Genomic DNA, 23,476 nt, shown 5'->3' on the forward strand with positions numbered 1-23,476 from the left:
TGTCGGAAAAAAGAGTTTTATGCGCTTAATGTCCGATTTGCCATAACTATTTGGGGTGGGAACTGCCACCCCAGTAGATCCCCCCCTGGTTTTATGGGGTTTTGTTATTAAAAGGTGATTTTGAGTTTACTTTTTACTTTATTTTTCTTCTCATCTCGATAGTAATTTACAAACGGGTAAAGAAAAAAAAATTATTTACTTTATTTTCTTTCCTGTGTCCTTAATACTTAGTAAAGAGTCAGTATTTGATTTATGAGAAATTATTTGCGCCACAAATTTAAATTAGCTAAAATGCAGAACATATTTGTAGTCTACTTACTATTACAATTACTTCTAATTACTAAAGTTTTACAGAGAAACTCATAATAACAGTCAGTAAAAATGAGACTTAGTCTTTGGGGGGGAAAAAAAAACAACAACAACAGGTTTATTAAACATCAAGTTTTATAAAACGAGTGAGTGAAACAAATTAAGATGAGAAAACACAAAATAAAGATCCATCTCTCAGAGTGTGAGAGGGCGCTCAGAAAGGCCTCATGCGCGGGTTGAGGGGCGGCGCTCTGTTGGGCGGCGTGATGGCTATATCCAGGTAGTCTCCGATCTGGAAACGCTGAGACTGCAGCGTCATGGCGTCATCCAGGCCCTTCCTCCCAGACACAGTGCTGCCGATCTCCTTCAACCTGAAAGTGATCAGTTAAGATCAATAACCTGCTATTCCTCTGATCAACCCGTCTAGTCAGCACAGATTTGTAGAGTTTGACTTACTTGTACATCTTTACTCTCGGATCAGGGAAGACAATGGCGAAACTGAAGTGAGTCCCCTTTTTCCTGGCTTCTGGATACACTTCCTTTACTAAACTGGTAAGCTCCTTCAATGTAGCGTCCATCCTGCAACACATACAGTCAACAGTTCAGCTCCATTTTCACTTCTGTGACAAGTAAATACAGACAAGCCAACAAAATGTTACCATGTGTATATCTGGAGCTCACTGGAGGGCACATTGCCCCGAGCAAATTCGTCTGATCTGTGGTGTCGCCCACTGTTGGTGGTAAATACTCGCAGCAGAAGGGGGCAAGTCTGCAGCAAACGAGAAAATAAAGCTTAACTTTTAACATAAGCAGTGCAGAAACAAAAGTATTCTACCCAATCAAATTATCTTATAAATACATTTTAGTGTGGCAAGTTTACTTTAATAAACACCGTTTGTCTTTAAATAATGGCTTTGAAAGGGTTCAATCCATCAGGACTGCCATCTAGTGGCAAAACCAAGTTACTACAAGTCACTGATGAGAAACAGATGTTAATTAAAAACATTTTTAATCGTTCTTACATGTAAAAGGTGACAAATAAAACATGAAGATATGCATTAATATGTTCATTTATTCCTGTGCAGTGAGGGAAATTACTGATATTGATGTCAAAATACACCAATAACTTTAACAAAGCCGATCAATACAGAATTTACTGGTGCAGAGTGGGCAGGTTGGCCAGGGTAAATACCATAATAAAACACACACACACCTTACTTTAAAGTACAACCGTGTATTAGGGCCATTGCAGATAGAAAAGAAAAAAAAACTCGGAAATTTTCTTGGGGAAAAAAAATAATTCCAGAGTTTCAAAAGTAGAAGATTTGACAATAAATTGATATTTTTCTTACATTTTATCAGCTCTTGTTCAATCAAAGCCACTAACAATAGTCAAACTTGGAAATGCCATCTCCATAGTAACACTTGGTGGTGGCAGCATCATGCTGAGGGGCTGCTTTCATTGAGCAGGGACATCTTAGATGGATGGTATTAGATAGAGGGCAATACTGTTAGATTTGGATTGTATTATTCTAAAATGAACTAAAATGAACCTTTAAAATACAGCCTAAAGTAATATATAAATAAACATTTCTGAGTTTTGAAAAGAGTTATATTAGCATGGTTTCTTTTTGGTTAAAAAACTAAAATGTTTAGTCAACTCTGGATTAGATTATTCTATATATAAAACAGAATATTAAAAGCAAAGTTTAATTTCTGATAAAGGTGTTTTGTTTTGTAATAATTCAAAAATGCCACATGAGTTATTACAAGCACCCCGTTTAATGTTTGACTAAAAAGTCTAAAGGTTTCACATATGAAAGATTATATAAGTATTTTAGAGTTTGAATCAGAAATCAGATCTACTAAAAAAGGCAGAATAACCCTTTACTAAAAAGCCCCTCATTTCAGCGTCGGACATAAAATATATCTGATAATCTGCTTGATTCTAATTTTAATTTAAAAATGGTGCAAATATAGACTTTCGAGAAGTAAGATATAACACTACATGACATCAAATCAACATATTTTTAAGATAAACATAAAATTAAACGTCCTTTGATGCTCACGCTGAATAGCCATTAGCTAGCAAAGCATTAGCTAGCACGACACGTTGACGTTTCCTTATTTACCTGCTTCTCTCTCTCCCCCTTGATTATTGAATAGCTTAACATTACCACAGCAATTTTTCACATAATTTAACTACTGTGATGCATTTTATCTAATATTACAAATACCGTTCAGTAGTTTGCTTTCTGATATTAGCATCAAATGCTAACTAGGTTAGCTCCGGGTACAGAAGGAAAACAAGGAGCGAGGGATTTCGGAGTAAAATGCTGTTATTTACCTTTTCCCGATCGATGGGTTTCTCTGGCTCCTTCTTTATTTCCTCCTGTGTAATCCGCGATTCAAGCGCCATTGTTATTTATTAATAATACAGTCATACAGCGAGGTCTGTCTCCGTCCTCTTTCTGTAGCTGCAGCAACGAACAAGGTGGTGAGCGACTTTTTCTTCTTCTTCTTGACTTTTTTGGCGGTTGGCAAACAACGTTCTGTTGCTCACTACCGCCACCACCTGGTGAGGTTTGCGGGTCAGAATGGAAATAAAATCCAAATTTGCTTAAAAATATGGATTATTATTAAAACTGTCGCTACCAATAAATATTGATAACAAAAACGGTAAGCCATGTTCGACTTTCTTCTACTTTGCAACTATGCAGTCAATTCAATAAAGATTTGTGACACAATGTGGGAAAGTTCAAGTAGAAAAATTATATATATATATATATATATATATATATATATATATATATATATATATATATATATATATATATATATATATATATATATATATATATATATATATGACATCTGGGTATCAATGACAATATGCCTAATCCATAAGGGCAGATCTATTCTGTCTAATTCTATGCTTTGTGCTCTGAGAGACGTCATACTTTATTGTTTATTGCATTTAGAAATCCTAATCACACTTTCTGAACCATTTGAACGAAAAAACTGTTGTTTCTGCAATGACAGTATATCCAGGAAACATCTCAGTGCTTTAGATGTTCTTTTTTGTTATCCAGAATGTTTATAAATCACCTAAAACTCCTGTAGCTTGTTAGATTTTCAGTTTTTGTAGAAACTGCATCTTAGTGTCAACCAGCCAACCCTCCTACAGAAAGCTGCCATTCAGTCACATGCTTCACTCCTGCTCACTCATTAAACTAAATGTGGGTGAGTGTGTGTGTAATTCCTGTCAACATATATGTGAGTGAATGTTTGTACAGTATGTGATGGTACAGTGAGTGGTTGTTTGTGTTCTTCCTGACAGTGCCGCTCTCTGTTCTGGCTGATCAGAGACCAGGAACGTCTCTACTCTTTCACCCTGATTCCTACATTTTCACTCACTCACCAGACTGAAACGATCCTCCGAGCTTTTCTGAGCCATTTCTACTGCGGACTCGATAGAAAGATCGGACAGTGGCTCTTTGAGTCTCTGACACTGATACCCATTCAATGATGCAGGGCCTTGTTTTAACACACATTCTATCATAAAAAGGTTTTATTGAGATAATTGACAAACAGTGGAGAAATAATTTAAACTGAGACATTTTTTGGAGGGTGTAAACATAATTAATCATTAATCGGAATTTATTGTGACAACGATAAATCAAAATTCTTATCACGATAAATTATAAATGATATGATAAATTCCCAACCATAAACAAGAACATTCCTAATTTCACTGTTTTCAGATCCTTATTTCCTAGATTGTCTGTCTTAAATTTAGCATCTTCCGATGTCTTTATTCGACTTCCTCGGTTCCGCAGGTCGGACCGAGGAAGTCGCTTTTTGCTCCCACACTTCAACAAACTGTGGGAAAAGCTCATCGGTCCCAGTCATCAGCCGCACACAGAGCCGCTCTGTCCGGCCCGCCGGCCGCTGCCAAGACGTAACTCTGATCTGAGAAGCTCTTCTTCCGACTCTCTCGCTGGGTCCAGTTACAGTCACAACAATCACACACAGATACACTTTCCCACACACACCTACACACCACAATGCTACTTTGTTCACTCAGCCCTCGGACTTCCAAACTGCGGGTTCAGTAAGATTTTAAATCTGAATACATCAGTCTAAATTGACTCAAACATAAAAAAAAATGTCTTCAAAATGATGGACACTCTTGACTCTAATAGACTCCTATTAAAAAACCCAAAAACATCTATCTGGAACTAGTAAATCTATAGTTAGAAATTATCTTAACATCTTATTAAAACCTCTTCATGTCTTCAGTTTTGCCTGCATTCTGGTAAAACTGCAACCCTTCAATATGACAGTTTCTTCTCTCCATTTCCATTTTATATCAGTAAAAGCTGTTAGCTTCACAAAAAGATGCCTTAATGCTTTTGACAGAAACATTAGACTTGCTAAGATAAAATATGATACAACTTAGTTTTACAGATTTGCTCTGAAAACAAACTTGAAGACTAATGCAAAAAAGTATAAATAAAAGTGGAGATATTTTGTTGTAATGTAGCTCTGTAGTAGCTGTAACTGCACTGTAATTTCTATTTGTGGAGTATTTTTAAAAAGTTTGTGGTCGTAATGTCACCAAATACGAGAATGAGTTCAAGGGGTTAGCGTGCTTTATAGCAAGGGTGTATTATGGCCCCGGGACCACACTTTGGACACCCCTACTTTACAGGATGCTTGTCTGTCTTTCACTCTTACAGCTTTGGATAAGAAAAAAACTCCAGACTGATTCCTGCATTTGGAAAAATACTAATATCCCCAAAAAAGCCCTGATGAGTTTTATTTTGAAAGTCCTTGGAGGAAGTGACCCTGTTGCTGTCTTTGTTGACTTCACAGTGAAGAAAGCATCTTTATGCAGAAGACTTCAGAGCTGCAGGTTTGTGTCTTGTTGCTCTCAAAGGACAAATTCAAATTTATCTCAGTCAGTTTTGTGATTTCAATTAGATGCATTTTATTTTCTTCTTGCAGGAAAAGAAAATGGAGAAACTTTTACAGCCGATAATCTGAATCACTATAAGCAAGGTGAGAAATGTGTTCCTGTTTTATGAAATTATTTTTATTTTATTTCATTTATTTGTTTATTTAAAAAAAAAAGAAAACAACTAACAAGTAGAACAAGAGAACAAAAATAATTAACTTACAAATCAATAATTATCGGAAATATGTAAGTAAAAACATTATGGTATTAATATACCTGTTTAATTTACTGTAACTAATGTTATATTAATATTAATAATATTAATAATTAGACATACAGCGTCAGAATAAATACCAACTCCTTTCCAATGTACACCTGTAAATTCTTCAAAATCTGTGTTATATAACAAATAAAGTAAAAGAAAAACAATTAATGGTGATAATGATAGTAAATAATCTGCTAATAACGGTAACAGTAAGGAAGGAAAGGTATAAATCTAATATATTTAGAAACATTTCATTTAAAAATAGTTTCTGCTGTCGTTATAGAGCAGCCTGGGTTGTTTATCTAATGCTTTCTTTGTACAGTAGAGTGTTTTTACAGTCTCGGTGGGCAGTGAGGTTCATCAGATGTTCACATGAATGCTGGCACGGCGCCTTCCACTTTCCTCCTCTCACTTTCATTCCTTTTCATCGCCTTCCTCTGTCAGAGTCGGCTTTTGTTTCTGCTTTCATCTTCTGCCACTTCTGTCCTCCTCAGAAACAGATTCATGTCGTCATGGAGTCGTTTTTATCAAAATGCTAAACATTTACCTGTAGTTTTCTGGTGTAAATAGTAACTTTTCTGATTGTTTTGCTTGTCTGCTCTAGCAGGATGTCTTGGCCGGCTCTGTACGCTCAGCTGGTCGGCACCAACCGGCACTCCACCTCCCTGGGAAAAGTGTGGCTCTCTGTGCTGTTTATTTTCAGAGTCATGGTTCTGGTTGTGGCCGCTGAGAGCGTCTGGGGCGACGAGCAGTCCGATTTCACCTGTAACACACTACAGGTATCACATGGCCAGAGAGAAATAACCACAAACTCATTGATTAATAAAAAGAAATCAGACGCAGAGTCAAATTTATGCAAACGAGCTGAAATATTTAGATGTCTTCTGAAAAGTTGGAAAGAAACATGACATTATTTATAGATATCAACTTTTTAAAAAAAAAAAACTTTGAATCTAAACTACTCCAGATAAATTTCTCCTAATTTTAATTCCTACTCCTCTTTCATACCTACTCACTTTTTTCCTTTTTGACTGGACTGGACCCAAATGCTTAGTACATTTCCTTACAGAAAATAACTAACTTGTTGCTTGTTTATGTGGGTGTAAAATGTCCCCAAATCAGGGCACAAAAAGAACAAAACTGTACAGAAATGACAGGAAATGTGCAAACTAACCACCACACAGTCAATACTGACACCTACTGGCTGTATGATACCATTTAGTTTAATAAATCAAAATTAATTATTAGAAACAACCCCAATGCCAGCTGCATGGTGATGCTGATTTCCATTTCTGTTACTTTGGTTTTTTCTCCCAGCCTGGCTGTGAGAACGTCTGTTATGATCAGTTCTTCCCAGTGTCCCACATCCGCCTCTGGAGTCTCCAGCTGGTCTTTGTGTCCACACCAACCCTCCTGGTCTCCATGTATGTGGCCTACCGCAACCACTGCGATAAGAGACGAATCCTTCAGGTGGATGTCCCTCTTTAATTCTGCTTATTCATTGTGATGTCATGTTTAAATATAACCAGTGCCTTGTAAAAGTATTCATACTTTTTGTGAGAAGTCTTTTAAAAAACCCACAGTCAAACATAGTAGTGGTAATGTTGTGGTTGGGACTGTTTGCTGCTTCTGGACCAACCTGGATTTTCTGACTGGTATCAATTCTGATGTAGAAAAATCCCAGAGGAGGTTGTCCAACCATTGGACCATTAATCTGGATGACAACATGGTTCCCTCTGAACCGGAAGTGATCATTTTAGGAGAACGCAGTGCAAAACATAGCTGAACCAGAACAACAAAGAACAAAGTATAAAGTATATCAACACTCTTGACTAAAAAGAGAAATACATATCAACAAAAACGTATAAAACAGAGAATGCAAACATGTCAGACGATATGAACAAGCTGCCTCCGATCTCATACTATGACATAGAGCTATACCTAGTGAACACAAAGTGTGTTTACACCATGGAGGAGCTTCATCGACGCTTATAATCAACGTTTAAACGGATTTGCAAAGGACTTATGAACTTTTCAGGTGAATAACAAGGTTCTGATGACTGGCAGAGTAAGTACACGCGTAGGCTACATGTCCGTTTTAGCTAGCAGATAAAAGCTACATTAGCTAGGCTAATTTTATAATTGTAAACGGTAGTAAATGATATTTATGTTAGTATTACACAGAGATGGGTAAAGAAATCAAAAACTGTGATCGACCAATAGTTATACTTATATTGTTTAGTTATATAGGAATGAAACGAGAGCCAGTTCTAAGCTTGTAGCTTGTTTATTGTTCTCATAGCAACTCCATAGCAACTCCCTGTCAAGACAAAGTTCACGGAAGTGTTACGTGACGTCACATGAGAATTGCGTATTGAAATTAGAGAAAATTTGATGAATTTCGTTTGTTTTCAAATCTAAATGATGCACATATATCATACTAATGACCTTGATATATATATATATATATATATAGAGAGAGAGAGAGAGAGGGAGAGAGAGAGAGAGAGAGAGAGAGAGAGAGAGAGAGAGTCTGGGCAGAAAACATGCGAGGGCATTTTAAGTAAAAATATAAAGGAAGTCATAACCAAATTTGGTTATGCAGTACACCATCAAGATCACGCCTGGCTAACCCAAAGAAATAACTGGAAGTTTTTGTACTATAGCTAAATGGGAAACAAGGCACTGAACTTTGCCTAAGTTTTATGTGATTTTATGCTGCTGCATTTTTCACACTCATCTCTTCACGTCTGCGTTAATCTCAGAAGGTATTGTGTGTTTATTTTCCCATGGGCGGCCATTACTGTGCGTCAGAGTTCTGGACGGGCTAGCGTACTCAACAATAAGGGGCAAGAAGAAGAGCTGGAGTCGCTAAAAAAGAGGAGACTCCCAATAGCTGGCGCCCTCTGGTGGACATACCTCTGCAGCCTGGTGTTTAAGATGATGTTTGAAGGTGGATTCATGTAAGACATGGGATTCAACTTTTCCCTCTGTCCATAATCAGACTGGTTTGGTGTGAGAACACACACTGTATGTACTTGTATCGCCAGGTACGCCCTGTACGTTGTGTACGACGGTTTCCAGATGCCACGCCTTGTGCAGTGCGATCAGTGGCCATGCCCCAACCTGGTGGACTGCTTTGTCTCACGGCCCACGGAGAAAACCATCTTCACCATTTTCATGGCTACTGCCTCTTCTATCTGCATGGTCCTTAATTTGGCTGAACTTGCATATTTGGTCGCCAAGGCTCTCAACAGGTAGAAGTGTTCATCAGACGACCAGGAGATTAATTTGATTTAATAGGTTTGCAGTTTCACATTACCTTTCTGTGTCTTTGATTTTTCAGCTAACCACTGAAAACACCTTGTTTTCAATGAAACTTTGAGGGCAGAGGGCGAAATCTGCAATTCAAGAGACAGATTTGGGTCTGAACAAACCATCTGCTCTAGGATGAAGGTGCATCACATAGCAAAGACTTTTAAGAGCAGTTTTAATTGCAGATAAATCACTTCTGTGACCCCAGAAATGGTGACGGATGTCAACAATGAATTTTTATGCACATCTTGAATGCCAATTGTTTTTATACCATTGTGGAGCCTTTGGGCCATCTACTGGGCAACAATAAAACTGCACTGGGGCAGACTGTCAGATTGTCAGAATCCTGACAACTAAATCTTTTTGCATAACCAGTTGGGCTGGATCTTAAAATGTTGGTATTATGTCAAATTGTTTACTGTAAATTTAGTGTTTATCAGTTGATGTTATTTTAAAATAGTTAAATAATATGGCACACTTACATCTCTCTGCCTTTCAAAATCTAATTTTTTCCTTGTTTACTTCTTGTGTAAGTTAAAATTAGTACCATTGTGTCATTATGTAAGCTAATTACAAATGACACTAATGATAGCAGGTATTTTACACACGTTGAGTAGGAATGGTGACACATCTGGTGCTGACCGGGGAGGCCAGACTACCCAAAAATTGTACTCAAGTAAGAGTAGCATTACCTCAACATATTTTTACTCATGTAAAAGTAAAAAACAGCCATCCAAGAAATTACTGAAGAGTAAAAACGTATTTGGTAAAAAGTCTACTAAAGTACTGAGTAACTGATCAAATTATCAATCATTGAATATTTAAAAATTATATAATCAGAAGGACCAAAATATAGTTAAGTGGGAATTTTGGTGTTTTAAGAACCAAATGACAATAATTCATGAAAGAAGCAAAAAATAACAAAACTAAATCAGGCAAAAGAAAACTGTTTCTTTAAATAAAAAGCTTATGAAACTTTAACAAAAACTGCTGGTGTGAGTCTGTCTGGTGAATTTTACTTGAAACACATTTGTTCTCCAATCCATAAATTTTACTCCAGTTAGAGTAGAAATACTTCATAATAAAATTACTCAAGTAAATGTAAAAAGTACAGCAAAGTAAAAATACTCCTAAGAGTAAATCTTTTCAGAAATATTATTCAAGTAAATACAACTGAGTAAATGTAGCTAGTTACAACCCAACTCTGGGTATTTACATGCTGGTGAGGGGGGCCCTAAATGAAAATTTGCCCACTGCCCCAAAAAGGCTTTGGTCGGCCTTGCCTCAATGCTCATTTTATTCGTTCTTTTCTCGCTCTTGTTGGTTTTGGAGGAACGTGACGTCTGAGTGGCCTCTTCAACATTAATGCGCGCGCGCAAGCACCGACCACCCGCCGCCCCCCTCGTGCGCCCCAGGCACGGGGACACCAAAGTGTGCAACAGTGGCGGAGGGCCTTGGCCACGCGGGACGCAGCCGCTGCGCTTCGCGGGACGGCTTCCACACGCACCCAACTTTTTTATTTTTTAATTTTCGAAACACCAAAAGTAGTTCCGCGTGTCTTCCAAAAGGAAAAAAAAAAAAAAGAAAACTTCTCCATCTCCATCTTTCTCTCTCCCTCTCCTCGTGTTTCGAGCCCACTCGTGCCCGTGGGACTAAAATAACGAAGAAAAACGAAGAGGAAGAAGGGACGGGAAGAGAGGAGAAGCCCGCCGCCGGGAGGGAGCGGTAAGCCGGCGGATGCTGGAGTGATGGTAGTCTGAAGTGGGAGGGAAGAGGAGGGATTATCATCCTTCCTCCTGCTGGATTATCTAATCCTCTCATGCTGCGTTCATTTCCTTTTGGAAACAGGAAGCTTCTCATACTTAATAGCGCAGAGTTATTCATTTGGTTTCAATTAATTAATAGGAAAGAATCAAGTAAAATGTTATGTTTTGCCTTGAAAACTTGACTGGAAGTTTTTTCTTTTTGTTAAACTGCGTCTGCAAACTTTTAACAGACCAAAAAAAAAATCACAATAACAAATTTACTGGACAATAAATTGTCCCAGAAGTTATTGCAATAAATGATGTTATTGTAATTTTTGACACTATTTTCAAATAATATAATGTTAATTGCATAACAATGCAAGAACACATGCAAAGGTCAATACACTTTAAATTGTAATAAACAGTTGCCTCTGGAACTGGAAGACATTTTTAAAAATGCAAAATAAACTAACAAAACAATAGAAATAGCAAATAAAATTAATTATTAAGTCTCTGTAAACAAAATGGTCTTTCAAAAATGACTTTTATCATCCAGTTTCTGATTGAAAAATAAACAATAAATCATGCAAATCGAAATTATTCAACTTGTTTTAATTTATCATGTGATTAATTGATTTATTGCTTGTTATCACAGGCTTTTCCTTAGCACAGATTTCTCCTCTCTTTTGTGTGACTTATTATTTCCTGATTGGTAAAGCTGTGGCAGCTTAATGCTGTGGGAACGCCAACATATGTACTTTTTAAATTTCTTTAAATCTTTTCTTTCCTAGATACTAATTATGCATTTTTGTGTTTGCAAAGTGCATGTTTTTGACCAAAAGTGCGAGATCTATACATTGTTTTTGTTTACTTTACTTGTATATTTGTATACTACTATAATCTGTTGAGTCTGTATATAGATTTAATCCCTTGATTTCATCAAACTGCAGTGTGTGAATACATACAGTAAGAAGCTAATTGTCTGATAAGTGGCAGATGCAGCTTTCATGGTGAGTACTTTGGGCTTCAGTCGGTGATCTAAGAGTTAACTGTTTGGGACGTTTGAGGACAAAGAGCCCTGATCCATCAAAAGCATGCACCAGCCTGGACAATATCCATCTGGCAGCTTCTCTATTGTCTGTCCTGACCCGTGGTATTTCATCACGTCAACACATAATGTACATCTACACGCTCTGCTGTCAGACTGGTGGCCCAGGCAAGAGTGTTTGGTCGAGTTTCTATAGTGCAAATATTTTAGTACACTTTGACAAAACCAACTTACAAGTAACTTTACAGGAGCTTAATTGGAGTCAACAATTCCTTATTAATATTGATAAAAAGTACTGTTTCCACTGGCAGATAAAAGACATTTTTCCATACGGAACTAGAACTGGGTTGCTAGGTGACAACCATCGCTTGCTAGGTGACGACCGGGGGTTGCTAGGTAACGGTGCAGTGCCAGTGGAGCTAGTATTTTTTAATCAATAATCAGGATTTATTGACTTCATATAAGCTCCTATTTCTTGCTGAAAAGTTCCTTCTAAATTAGTTTTGTCTTGTTTCAAGTGTAATAAGATATTTGTATTAGAAACGAGACCAAAAATACTTGGTAATATTTAGTGTTTTTACAGTGTATGTTCCTGGTTAGCTTCAGTTGCTTTGATCTGACTGACTTTAGTCACAGAAAACTGATGTTTGCATAACGCTTTCACCATGAGTAACTTTTAGGTATTTTTTCCATTCTCCTTTCCTTCATGACTAAAGGTCAGAGAGAGACTCTCCGCCCAAAGTCCTCTGTACTTTGACTGGGCCATTTTAACATGTAAAAATAGGACTAAATGAGGTCATGCAGTCATTTCACTTACATTACTTGTAAGTTTGTTTTCATTCATATCAGTAAATCCCAACATTTGCTCCCCTCAGCATTCCTGGGATGTGATGAGTCCAGCATTCAACAGGGACAACCTGTCATCCACTCATTCCCACATTGTCCTCTCACCAGTCAGTCCACACAAACAGTCATGGAGGGGCATTTCAAGCAAAAATACTGTTTCAACATGCTGATAATCATGATAAATACTTTAGTGTCACAGTAGTGCAAAGAGAATAGGTCAAATAGATGCAGAAAAGACACAGAAATATATCCTCTGGCTTAAAGACCTGGAGAATTGTAGTTGGTTATTTTGGCCAAAAGGTGTTGTGCAGCCTTCTTGTAGCTTATTGCGAGTACTTGTAGTGATGATCATCAGTTTTTTATCGTCTTCCAGGGTAAAAAATCAAGGGAAGAATGGGTGACTGGAGCTTTCTAGGGCGTCTGTTGGAGAATGCTCAAGAACACTCCACTGTGATTGGAAAGGTAACTATGCATTAACATCCCTAATTCACATCTTTTATTTTTCTTTGCCATTTCCTAATGTGGCCATGATAAGTAGATCTCTAACTCCAAAAAAGGAGACACTCTTCATGAATGACAAAATGTCATTCCCAAGGCAGAAGTGCCTCAGAAATCTTTAGCTAACCGGTGTTTTGTAATTGTTTCATCTTCCCTTTTCAGGTTTGGCTTACTGTCCTATTCATTTTCCGTATCTTGGTTCTTGGCGCAGCCGCTGAAGAAGTTTGGGGTGATGAACAGTCTGACTTCACCTGTAACACCCAGCAGCCAGGTTGTGAGAATGTCTGCTATGATGAGGCCTTCCCCATCTCCCATATCCGTTTTTGGGTGCTGCAGATCATCTTTGTTTCTACGCCCACTCTCATCTATCTTGGCCATGTGCTGCACATTGTGCGCATGGAAGAGAAGAGAAGAGAGAGGGAGGAAGACCTCCGAAAATCTGGACGACATCAGGAGGACCACGATCCTTTCTATCACAATGGAGTCGGTGATGGAGGAGCAGGAGGTGGTAGAAAGGAGAAACCGCCAATACGGGATGAACATGGGAAGATCCGTATCCGCGGAGCTTTATTGAGGACCTATATCTTCAACATCATCTTCAAGACTCTGTTCGAGGTGGGCTTCATCTTGGGGCAATACTTTCTCTATGGCTTCCACCTGAAGCCACTTTATAAATGTGGCCGCTGGCCCTGCCCCAACACTGTGGACTGCTTCATCTCCAGGTTAGAAAGTTTTATATTTTTGATTTCTATATACATCTGAAGACACATAACCTTTTTCTCACTGTCTTACAGTAAATCAGATTCAGGTTTTCCTATTTTAGGCCAATTAAGATTACCAAGTACATATATATTCACCAAATATCATAACTGCAGTGGATAGAAGAGTTTGAGGATCTTCTTAATCCAGTCACAATGTCCTCTGTCCAGATGTACTCTGGGTCAGGGTCACGGTTATCAGGTTCCTGTCATAGTTGAAACAACTTTTCAATGCCACCAGAAGGACATGGTAACAGCTGGGGAGTGGCACCCAGGATTGTGGTCCCAATTTTCTATAATGCCAACTGGTCCAACAACATGGAGAGCTTCCTTAAGAAAGCTTCCTCTAGGCTGTTGAAAAGGACAATTGACTGATTGTCAAACCTTAAATTCGATAGGGGCATTGCTTTGGAATAACGGACCAGATTTTTACCCTTGCAGATCTGCTGAGGAGATCATTGGAGTTAGGTTGTGCAGTACATGCGAGTGTTCAGAAATAGGGGAAGTATTGGTTGAGAGATGCTTTTAAAGGTTGCCCTTGATTGGACAATTAAAAAAATCAAGAGTTGTGTCTACATTTAAAATACAAAGTCTAGCTTGTTTCCACTGTGTGTTAAGTTTCACCAGGGGTCTTCTCTTGTCGCGTTTCCTTTTTGTGGTGTACCTGGACAGGATCTCAATGTGTAGTCTTGGACAGGAGGGTGTTCAAGAAGCTAGGGGTCTCATAGTTTGTTTTTGCAAATGATGTTGTTTTGTGGGGACTCAGTGCATGACCCCCAGTATGTAATGGAGCAGTTCAAAGCCAAGTGTGAACCAGCTCCACTAAATCTGAGGACATGGTTCTCAGCGCCACCACAGGCGAGGAGGAGAACAGGTTTCTCAAAGGATTTGGTTTGTTTGACATTGTGCAGTGCAAAGACAACTGCAGGAGCTGAAAATGTTGCTCTCCAATTGAACAAAGTCTACTTTTTCTTGTTTTTCTTTCTTTTCCTATATTTTTGTTTGTCGTATTAGGCCTACTGAAAAGACCATCTTCATCATTTTCATGCTAGTGGTAGCATGCGTCTCCTTGGTCCTCAACCTACTTGAGATCTACCACCTGGGCTGGAAGAAAGTTAAGCACGGGGTCACGAAGGATTTTGCTCCTGACAGTCTGTCACTGATAGGCGTCAATGAGCCTGGAGACGCAGAGACGATTCCTGAACAGACCTCTCCAACAGGGCTCCAGTGTTTGCCAGTGTCTTCTAATGTGTGTGTGGTGAGAGGTGAAGCAATGAGAGGAGGTACTTACAGTCCAACCGGAACCTCCCACACAGTGATCTCCTTAAACACTAACATGGCTACAATACCAGTGTCTGAAGGACTTAATGTGGGCAGTGCTGCTAGCCACCAAGAGAACTTCCTGATGGAGTCGCTGCCTGCTTCTGTCTATGGTGAGAGTGAAGACGACCTTGGACACCTTGCAGAAATGCAGCAGAATTATAGAAACATGGTTTTGGAGCTTCAGAATCTCAATGAGGAAAATTCCCCCACATATCCTCTTCCATCTCCATTGCCCTCTACCTCCTCCTCCTCCTCCTCTCAGGAGGAGACGACATGTCTGGAAGAGAAGCAACGCTCCACATTTCCAACTCTTCCTCGAAATACACCTCTCTCTCTGCTCGCGCCAGAGGAGACAGCAGTGGATCCAGAAGACACTGTCACCACATCACCTAGCATAGAACCACGTGATGATTTCACAGTGATAACCAGGGCGGAGATGCATCAGCCTCCCTCTGCTGTCGGGACAGATTTAAGGAGGCCCAGTATGGTGAACAAGACCTGTGGTGCTCGAGCTCGCCCTGATGATCTTTCTGTATAGCTAAAATGTGGACAGTCACATTTATAAAATGATGCACATGTGCTTTTCTTTTACCCGTATGCCCATAAAACCAAACCACAGTATGTGCCACAATTTAAGACTAGTTCATATCAAGAAGCAAGGGGTATCATGAAAGAAACACAACATATGAGAGTAAGATTGGAGCTTTAATACTGTTCTGGTGTCTATGTAATACTATAGAGATATGGTGCTTACTAGCATAGCATATACTTGAATAATAGTTGTTAAATTTTCATTAGATGGTTTCACAGTTAGTAGGATTGAGCATCTCTGCTTTACTGCCAGTAGATATCTCAATACACTGTACCACATTAAATAATTATGAGCAGCAAACTCCAGTTTCATATGATTCAACTCGATTACCATTCTTAGCATTCATGCTAAGATAAGTTAGCCATGTGTCTATTTATTTTTGTAGAAAATAGCTAAGCATGCGAATTGGGTTGATATTTCAGTCTAACTTCCACTTAGAGATTAACTCAACTACTTTACATCCTGGTTGTGTTAACTAGTGAACAACCTTATACCTACATTTAGCATTTATGTTAGGCTAAGCTAGTCTCTAGTCTCTTTTTGTAATCAATAACCAAATGTATTGGCCTTTCAATCTAACTCTCAGAAGCATTGTTTCAATCACTTGGATCTCTAAATACTGTTTTGATATTTAACAATATCCCAGCCAGCTTATTTAACCCATTTTTAGCATTTATGCTAAGCTAAGTTAGCATGATTCTAGTTTTGTAGTTAATAACAAAACATGTTAAATGTGTTGATCTTTAAATCTAACTCTTCTGTTAGATATCAACCCAGTTTATATTCTTCTCCTCTTACTATGCATTGCTTTAAAAGTTAGCTATAACTTATTCATATAAACTTATTCATGGCTTTCAGCATTTAAGATAAGCTAGCCAAGAGATAGTTTTAGGTGTTAATAGTCAAACACTAATCTTATTTGTCAAATATAATTTGATGCTGCTGAAATGACATTATATGCCTCTAAATATGCTAACAGATGTCCTAAGTAAACACAGGACTAGCACAAACTCAAGTGCATTATGTTCCTAATGCTGAGAATTAACTGAGCTAACTAGCAAGCTTTGGATCTTGGGAGCAGCAATACTTTTTAAATGATATAAAAGAAGAGGTTTGCACTTTTATTTCTATTTTTTTCTTGATGACAGAGAATATCAGTCTTTTGGTCTTTTTTGTATTTATGTTTTGCTATTATGCAGCCTGTAGTTTCAATGAAGAGAGGGATTATAATCCCACCCTGAGACAAAGTCATTCAGGCTGTGCATGTGTATGGGCGTGTCTGTTCAGGTGCTTTAATTTTTTTTTTTTTATTGTCTATAAAATAAAATCTATGCAGTTACATCAGGGTTAAACTATATAAAGTTTATAAATATGTAAATATATAATGACAAATTGTGCTTTGATGTATGGCAACTATATTTTGGAAAAGCTCATCTCTGGTGCAATTCTGAGTTTCACCAAAGAATGAAAATATTTTAGTTATTTTCTAAAAAGAAAAAAAAAACAATAGCAAAAAACAAGTGTTAAAGGAGTTGTAATTATTATGTGTGCAAAGTTTATTTTGCTTATTTCTTTTGGTGAAATGTTCCGTTTTAACCTGTAATATTATGTAAATTAAGATTTAAATAGCTATAAAGTTCTGAAAATAGAATAGATGGAGTTTTCTATGTTGAGTTGTTTATTTATGGTAATTGAAAAATAATAATTTCGGGAATGGACAATATATGAAACCACAGTGGCTGATATTTCCTCTAACCTTTAGCTCTTAAACTGTAGATGTGCCTTTAACCATATTCAGATAAAAAGATTTGGAAAATGCTTTAGTTCTCTGACTTGTAGGTTCTCTTGCTTGTTTTCAAGAAACATCACTCGTTAACAACCAGATTGAAACGTGCCTTGTCTTTTAAAGCAAAGTGCTTTTCGACTGAACATTTTCTTAGCAATCATGTTGATGTAAATGTTCATTTACCTCAAATACTGACAGAGCTTTTTCTGAATAAATTTTTTGTACTGTAGCTATTGTTTGTTTTTTGTTTTGCTGCTTTATTTTTAAATAAATAGAATAAAACTACCCCACACTCAAAATGTTATTTATGATAATTTTCAAAATTCCATATTATAAAAACTAATAACATTGAGCACAGAAATATAGTAAGATTAAATTTAGCAAAATGTAGTTGAACATTAATATTCTGGAATAAGATAAATTCATAGCCAGACTGTTTCAAGGTTTTGCTACACTAACTCCAGCATAAAAACATCATAGATGTTAATGACAACACTGTTTTATGAACCTTTAAACTGTCATCACGTTTGCATTGAATCGCTAATTACAGTGAATCTATGGCAGGAATTATTTCCTCTCAATAATCAGTGAGTTTACTTTGCAAACTTAAACTTAAAGGCCATTAAACTGTTTAGTATAAACATTGAGATTGGAGTTGTTTCAAAATGGTAGAAGTTGGTTTTCATCTTGGTCCCATTTAGACCAGCATTTAATTTTATCTAACACCATCATCTAAACTGGGTTTATCCTTGATAAAGATGCTAACAAAAGTTGTTTCCTTCAGGTAAGACGCTAACGTCTCCTAACTTTTATGTCGGTTTCTCTTCTGCTTTAAATAACTCTGAATGTCAGTAGTTTCCGCCGTGGCTAGCTATTCTCTTTATCCATAAAGATCGAAGAAGCTAACAGCTAGGCTAAAGCTAACAGCTAGCTAGAGTGGAACCGATGCTATTTTAACTTCTCCGTTGTTGAAAATGTGTAGCACCCAATGCTAAATCTATTTTTAGAAACTTTTAACCAGTACATTAAAGGTTTGTGGTTTCTAACAAAGAAAATTAATTTAGTCTATAGCCGATAAGAACGGTCCAGAATGTGTTAATTATAGTAAGTCAACAATTGGACAAATAAAAATCAATAGTATTTAACTGCTAAAGCATGATTCAAATTAACAAATATTCAATAGGTTGACATGTATGCAAATTGTTGATAATTAAATATAAAGTAATTAAGCTAAGTGACATATCAACTTCTAACTGGTTGTAATATATAATATTTCTGGGTTTATAATGATAATAGTTTGTAATGTCTGCCATTTGGGACTCGTTTTCATGTGAGTCCTCACTGTCTGGACTCTGAATCTGTGCTGAGGCCAGCGCTTCCTTTATGTCCCAGGGATTTTGAGTGAACAAAGACCTCTCCAGGGCGTGAAAAGGCCTTGAATGCCGATTATAGCTTCCCTGACCCATGCTGAAGAGTATGGGTCCATATGCTCCAATATGGACACAGGCAGTTTGTAAAACCCTGTAAGTCGAAATAGTGAGCCAGTTTTTACCAATGTTATTTGGTATTATCAAAAATAAATGCAGATATTTCAGGTCTGTTTAGTGGGGGAAGAGCAGGGCCAACATTTATCCTCACTTCAACAGAAGCTTAACTACAATCTCCTTGTTAAATTTTCTGAAGTGATTTATTTATGCCTTAAAATAATGAAAATTTATTTCTGTTGGGTCTAAACTCTACATTTAGTATTTAAGCTTTGTGATAGTCCTCTAAACACTGGACGCATGCACCAGCTGGACGTTTGAACAGTTTTTTCCATGCTGTCTAAATTAAGATATCATTGTATCATAGTCATTATAGAATGACTTTTCTGGAGAACCACAAATGTATTTAATTCTCAATGGTCTTTTTCCAAACCTGGGAAATATTGAAATGCTTTCCCAGCCTGCGTGACGTGGACAGTGGGTCCTCTAGTGGACAAACTGTGCATTGATAGCAAAAAGAACAGACTAAAGTGGTTTTCTTTTTGCTTTTTATTCTCCAAACAAAAGACAAACTTGACTGCATGACACAAGGCTTGTCCAAAGTTGCAGATGATAAATTGTCTAGGCAGTTATGTTTGAGTTAGAGATCATTTCTTTGCCATTTCTCAGAGATATCTCCTCTCTCCTCCCTAATCCTCACATCCCATCAGCGCTGAGGTGATGTCCGAGGCCACTGGCGCGATCCTGCCCATCGCCAGTATCCTGGGGCTTTCATAGTAGTAAAACTGCGAGCCTTTAAATAGCCTTATCCCGTCATCACCGCACAGACCGGCGTCTATGTCAGACAACGGCAATGGAAAGTTTTGGCTAATAACCCTGGGTGTGGCGGTGAGGTCAACGTCACGCATGCTGTTCCCTGTTGGAGGATGTTTGTTGAGATATTAATTAATCCCTGAGTCTTCTGTTTCATCATAATTCAAAACATGTCATTAGAAATAAATATTTAGACATCTTACCTTGAATTATGTGAGCAATGTTTTCATTTGGGCATACAAACGCGGCATCCACAGTTCCCTCAATGCCCAGCTCCTCCTTGACAGTTTTAGGGTAGCCTTCGATCAAGGTGAAGTGAGCGTCTGCTTTGTAGATGTAAACCTGATCGCCCTGCAAATGTTTGGAGAAATAAGCGCCATTTATTTCATATTTTACCCATTTTGAATTCATTAAAGAATCTCGAGGATGAAGCTACCTTAATCAAGTAGATTTTGCTGTCGTAAGAGAAAACGGCATCAACTCCATCGTTCACCTCCCTCCACGCTCTGGTTATTGGGAAGGCATGAAATCCGTCACGGTGTGTGTCAACACGCATGTAGATCGGACCTAGAGAGATTCAACACTTTTATTTCAGCAAAAGCACTAAATCTTACCAAGTGTTTTTGGTCTAGTTTCTAGTGCAAATATCTTAGTACCCTTGAAATAAGAGAAAACTAACTTACGGGTGACTTTTCAGTAAGATATACAGCTTGTTTTAAGTCAATGATTCCTTAATATTGATTAACAAAAGTACCAGTTCCATTGGCAGATTAATTCACTTATAACAAGACATTTTTTGGGCAAGACAAGATAAAGTGCTAAGTTTAAGACTTTCTGATCTACACTTCTTCTGCTTCTATCGTTTTGTTTCATATGACATGCATGTAATATTTTGCATTGTTATACTATGAATCTTTAGCTTTCAGTGCCGTTCTTGTGTTACCTGCAAAGAAATAGGTCCTGCCTCCATCGTCTGTGGTGGCTGCGTTCAGTTTGACGTCGCTGCATTTAAGGGGTTTCCGATCTCCTCCGTGTCCTACAGTCATACACGAAATCAAGAACAAACAAAGCCATAAAATCCACTGTTATTCCTTTCACCAAACAATGAAAGTGGTGACATTAATCCTTAAAGAACTGACCAAAGTTGGGGCAGGTCATGAAGTAATGCCGGGCGTCCTTGGGGTAGGCGCCGGTCACCTCTCCTGAGACGGGGTGGAAGCGGGTGAAGTTCTGTCCGTGGAAACAGTAGTAGTGCTCAAGCCAGCGGAAAGCCGACGTGCAGGACGGCAGGTGGGACCATGTCTTGGTCTTCACTGCTTTTGTGGCAATATCATAAACATGCACATCCTGGCCTGTAGGGGCAGATTTTTAACTTTTTTAATCAGCAGTTTTCTGTACAACAACGTATTTAGAGCAATTGTAGATGGGGAAAAAGGATCAAATTTCTGACAAAAAATTCAGAAATTTTCTAGCAAAAACAAGGACATTTCTGAGCTCCAAAAGTCAAAAATTTGTGAGAAGAGGACTCAGAATTTTTTAGATAATTCTCAGAAAGTTTCTAAATAAAAAGTAGAAAATTTTAGACGTCTGAAACTTCAAAAATGTCCAATAATAAAACATTTTCTACTGAGAAACTGAAACTGAAAAATTTCCAAGTATTTTCTAGTAAATTTCTGAAATGAATCTCAAATTTTCTGATTCATTTATTTTTTTATTATTTTTTTTTTAACCAAATTTATGATTTTTCAAACTCAGTAATTTCCATATTTTTAAATAGAAATTTTCTGAAATTAATCTAAAAATTTCTTAATTTTTTCTTGCAAAATTTTGCTTTTCATACTCAGAAATGTTCTTTGTTTTTCCTAGAAAATGTCTAAAATTAATCTAAAGATTTCTGCGGTTTTTGGCAGAAATTTACTCCTCCTTTTATTTTCTATCTACAATGTCCCTAATAAACTTTTGTTTTTCTTAAACTTTTGTTTTTCTCTCTACTATTTTCATAACTTCAGATTGTCTTCGTGAGATAAATATTTTAGGCCGACAAACCTTTAAAGAACAGAACCGAATCAGCCATGCACTCTCCTTTGGGACACTCCACTGCAGCGTCCAGGTGAGTTGGAACTCCAGGAAAATCCTCCTGGATTTGCTTTGGATACCCTTCCTCCAGAGTTTGGTTGAAGTAACTGTACACTTTGTCATCCTGGAGGTCAAGTCAGAGCTCGTTATAAGACACCACATCAGACGTCCCTGTTGTTCCGTCACAGATGAATTTATTGTTACCTGGAAAAGGTAGATGTGATCGTGGTCGTCTGGGTTTTCGGTGTTGTGCATGCGGAAAGCGGCGTTGATGGGACCATTCAGTTCCTTAAAGTGCAAACTGGAGAGCTGAGCTGGACCAGTGAAGCCATTCCACACGTGATCACCTGAGAAGAATAACATTTTGACATAAATTACAGGGTAGAAACAACATTAAAATGCAGATTTTTGGGTTTAGAAGTTTCCCACACCTTTGAAGAAGAGAGTGTTTCCTTTTTCATTAGGAGTGATGGCGTCGAACTCAACACCAGCACATCTGTCTGGAGCGGCAGGGCTTGTGCCTCCATCTGGATTACAGACAATACTGGCATTTTAAATTTGTAACATTTCAGCCAAAAATACCTCAATGTATTTCCTTTGGATTTACCGTGATGAACCACCACAAAATAAACATTTTTACAGATAATAATCCCAAAAGTGAGGTGATAGTATTCAGCCTTTCTGAGTTAATTTTGTACTTCATCCGTATTTCATCCGCCTGGAGTAACTTACACCAAAGAAATACATTGAAGTATTTGGTTGTAGAGTGATAAAATGTGAAATACTGTTAACTAAGACCAGAAGGACTCACCTTCTACTGCAGCGTCTTGTCTGTGAACGACAGAAATGAAATTACATTTTGTTCTCCAGTCCAACATTACACAACGTTACTAAGCGATGAGTCAGCAGCCGATCAATGAGACCAGCTTATTTTATTGATCCAGCTGCTGAACTTTGTGAACCATCAAACAGAGTTGCATAACAACTTGATGTTTCTTCTTCCCAATTGAGAAATTTAGTATATTTATAAAAATAAATAAGAGCATGTCTTGGATTTGTCATGACATTTGAAGAAAACAAACATAAAAACTCACCTCATGTTACATTTAAGCTTTAAAATATTAGATTACCTTTACGACTGTAATTTCAACAGTGGTACCAACCAGTGGGATGTATCAGTACTTACAGCGGCGCTGTGGTGGAAATGGTGACCAGCACCAGCAGAATCAGGGTTCTGGTGATCACCGGCTTCATGTTTGCTGTGCTGATGTCCTCAGATGTGGCTCCTCACGCTGGAACAGAGCTGGGAAGTGTAGCTGACCAAGAGGTGAGCCTGTGCTTTTATAATGGATGTGTGTGTGTGGGTGTGTGTGGACCAGTTAGGAAACTCTGAGCTTGCATTGTGTGTTTGCTTGCACAGATACAGAGGTGGAAGTTTTGTTGTTGCATAATTAGATTTTTACGGTCAGGCATTATTGTTCTCATGTTCTTTTGCAAGTTTTTGAGAATACATGTAGTAATGTATTCTAGTGACAATTTCATGCAACTGGCAAAGAAACTAACTGATCAGCTTAGTTAATATTTTACAGACTTTTTCCACACTGGTCAAGTCAAGATTTGGGACATGAAGAAACTAATAGGAGATGTCAGTAAATGAC

At 37.8% G+C, this 23,476-nt stretch overlaps 4 protein-coding genes across 5 annotated transcripts; 2 read left to right on the forward strand and 2 right to left on the reverse strand.

Moving 5' to 3' along the window:
- Positions 1-398: 398 nt before the first annotated feature.
- sap18 (Sin3A-associated protein) lies at positions 399-2,834 on the reverse strand. Its single transcript, XM_015053790.1, has 4 exons — positions 2,657-2,834; positions 969-1,078; positions 766-888; positions 399-680 (listed from the first exon to the last, which is right to left on the reverse strand). The coding sequence occupies exons 1-4, from the start codon at positions 2,726-2,728 to the stop codon at positions 524-526; spliced, it is 462 nt and encodes a 153-aa protein (XP_014909276.1). The 5' UTR covers positions 2,729-2,834; the 3' UTR covers positions 399-523.
- Positions 2,835-5,028: 2,194 nt separating this feature from the next.
- LOC106960629 (gap junction beta-6 protein-like) lies at positions 5,029-9,223 on the forward strand. Of its 2 annotated transcripts, none has more exons than XM_015053820.1 (7): positions 5,029-5,227; positions 5,320-5,373; positions 6,142-6,313; positions 6,852-7,004; positions 8,349-8,487; positions 8,585-8,791; positions 8,881-9,223. In XM_015053820.1, exons 3-7 carry the CDS (start codon positions 6,143-6,145, stop codon positions 8,889-8,891), a joined length of 681 nt encoding a protein of 226 aa, XP_014909306.1. In that variant the 5' UTR covers positions 5,029-5,227; positions 5,320-5,373; position 6,142; the 3' UTR covers positions 8,892-9,223. The 2 variants fall into 2 exon arrangements, with proteins under 2 accessions (XP_014909306.1, XP_014909305.1); XM_015053819.1 differs by having other exon boundaries at positions 5,031-5,227; positions 8,349-8,497.
- A 568-nt stretch (positions 9,224-9,791) lies between these two features.
- LOC106960628 (gap junction alpha-3 protein-like) lies at positions 9,792-17,668 on the forward strand. Its single transcript, XM_015053818.1, has 4 exons — positions 9,792-10,574; positions 12,862-12,950; positions 13,149-13,708; positions 14,759-17,668. Exons 2-4 carry the CDS (start codon positions 12,882-12,884, stop codon positions 15,603-15,605), a joined length of 1,476 nt encoding a protein of 491 aa, XP_014909304.1. The 5' UTR covers positions 9,792-10,574; positions 12,862-12,881; the 3' UTR covers positions 15,606-17,668.
- A 1,792-nt stretch (positions 17,669-19,460) lies between these two features.
- Positions 19,461-23,458, reverse strand: hpxb (hemopexin b). Its single transcript, XM_015053815.1, has 10 exons — positions 23,005-23,458; positions 22,630-22,649; positions 22,250-22,345; positions 22,023-22,165; positions 21,789-21,942; positions 20,882-21,094; positions 20,686-20,778; positions 20,179-20,309; positions 19,946-20,093; positions 19,461-19,845 (listed from the first exon to the last, which is right to left on the reverse strand). Exons 1-10 carry the CDS (start codon positions 23,070-23,072, stop codon positions 19,619-19,621), a joined length of 1,293 nt encoding a protein of 430 aa, XP_014909301.1. The 5' UTR covers positions 23,073-23,458; the 3' UTR covers positions 19,461-19,618.
- Between the last annotated feature and the right edge of the window lie 18 nt (positions 23,459-23,476).

This window comes from Poecilia latipinna, unplaced genomic scaffold, assembly GCF_001443285.1.
Source record: "Poecilia latipinna isolate Pla-1442-1.1 unplaced genomic scaffold, P_latipinna-1.0 Scaffold1202, whole genome shotgun sequence".
In the NCBI taxonomy this organism is placed as follows: Eukaryota; Metazoa; Chordata; class Actinopteri; order Cyprinodontiformes; family Poeciliidae; genus Poecilia; species Poecilia latipinna.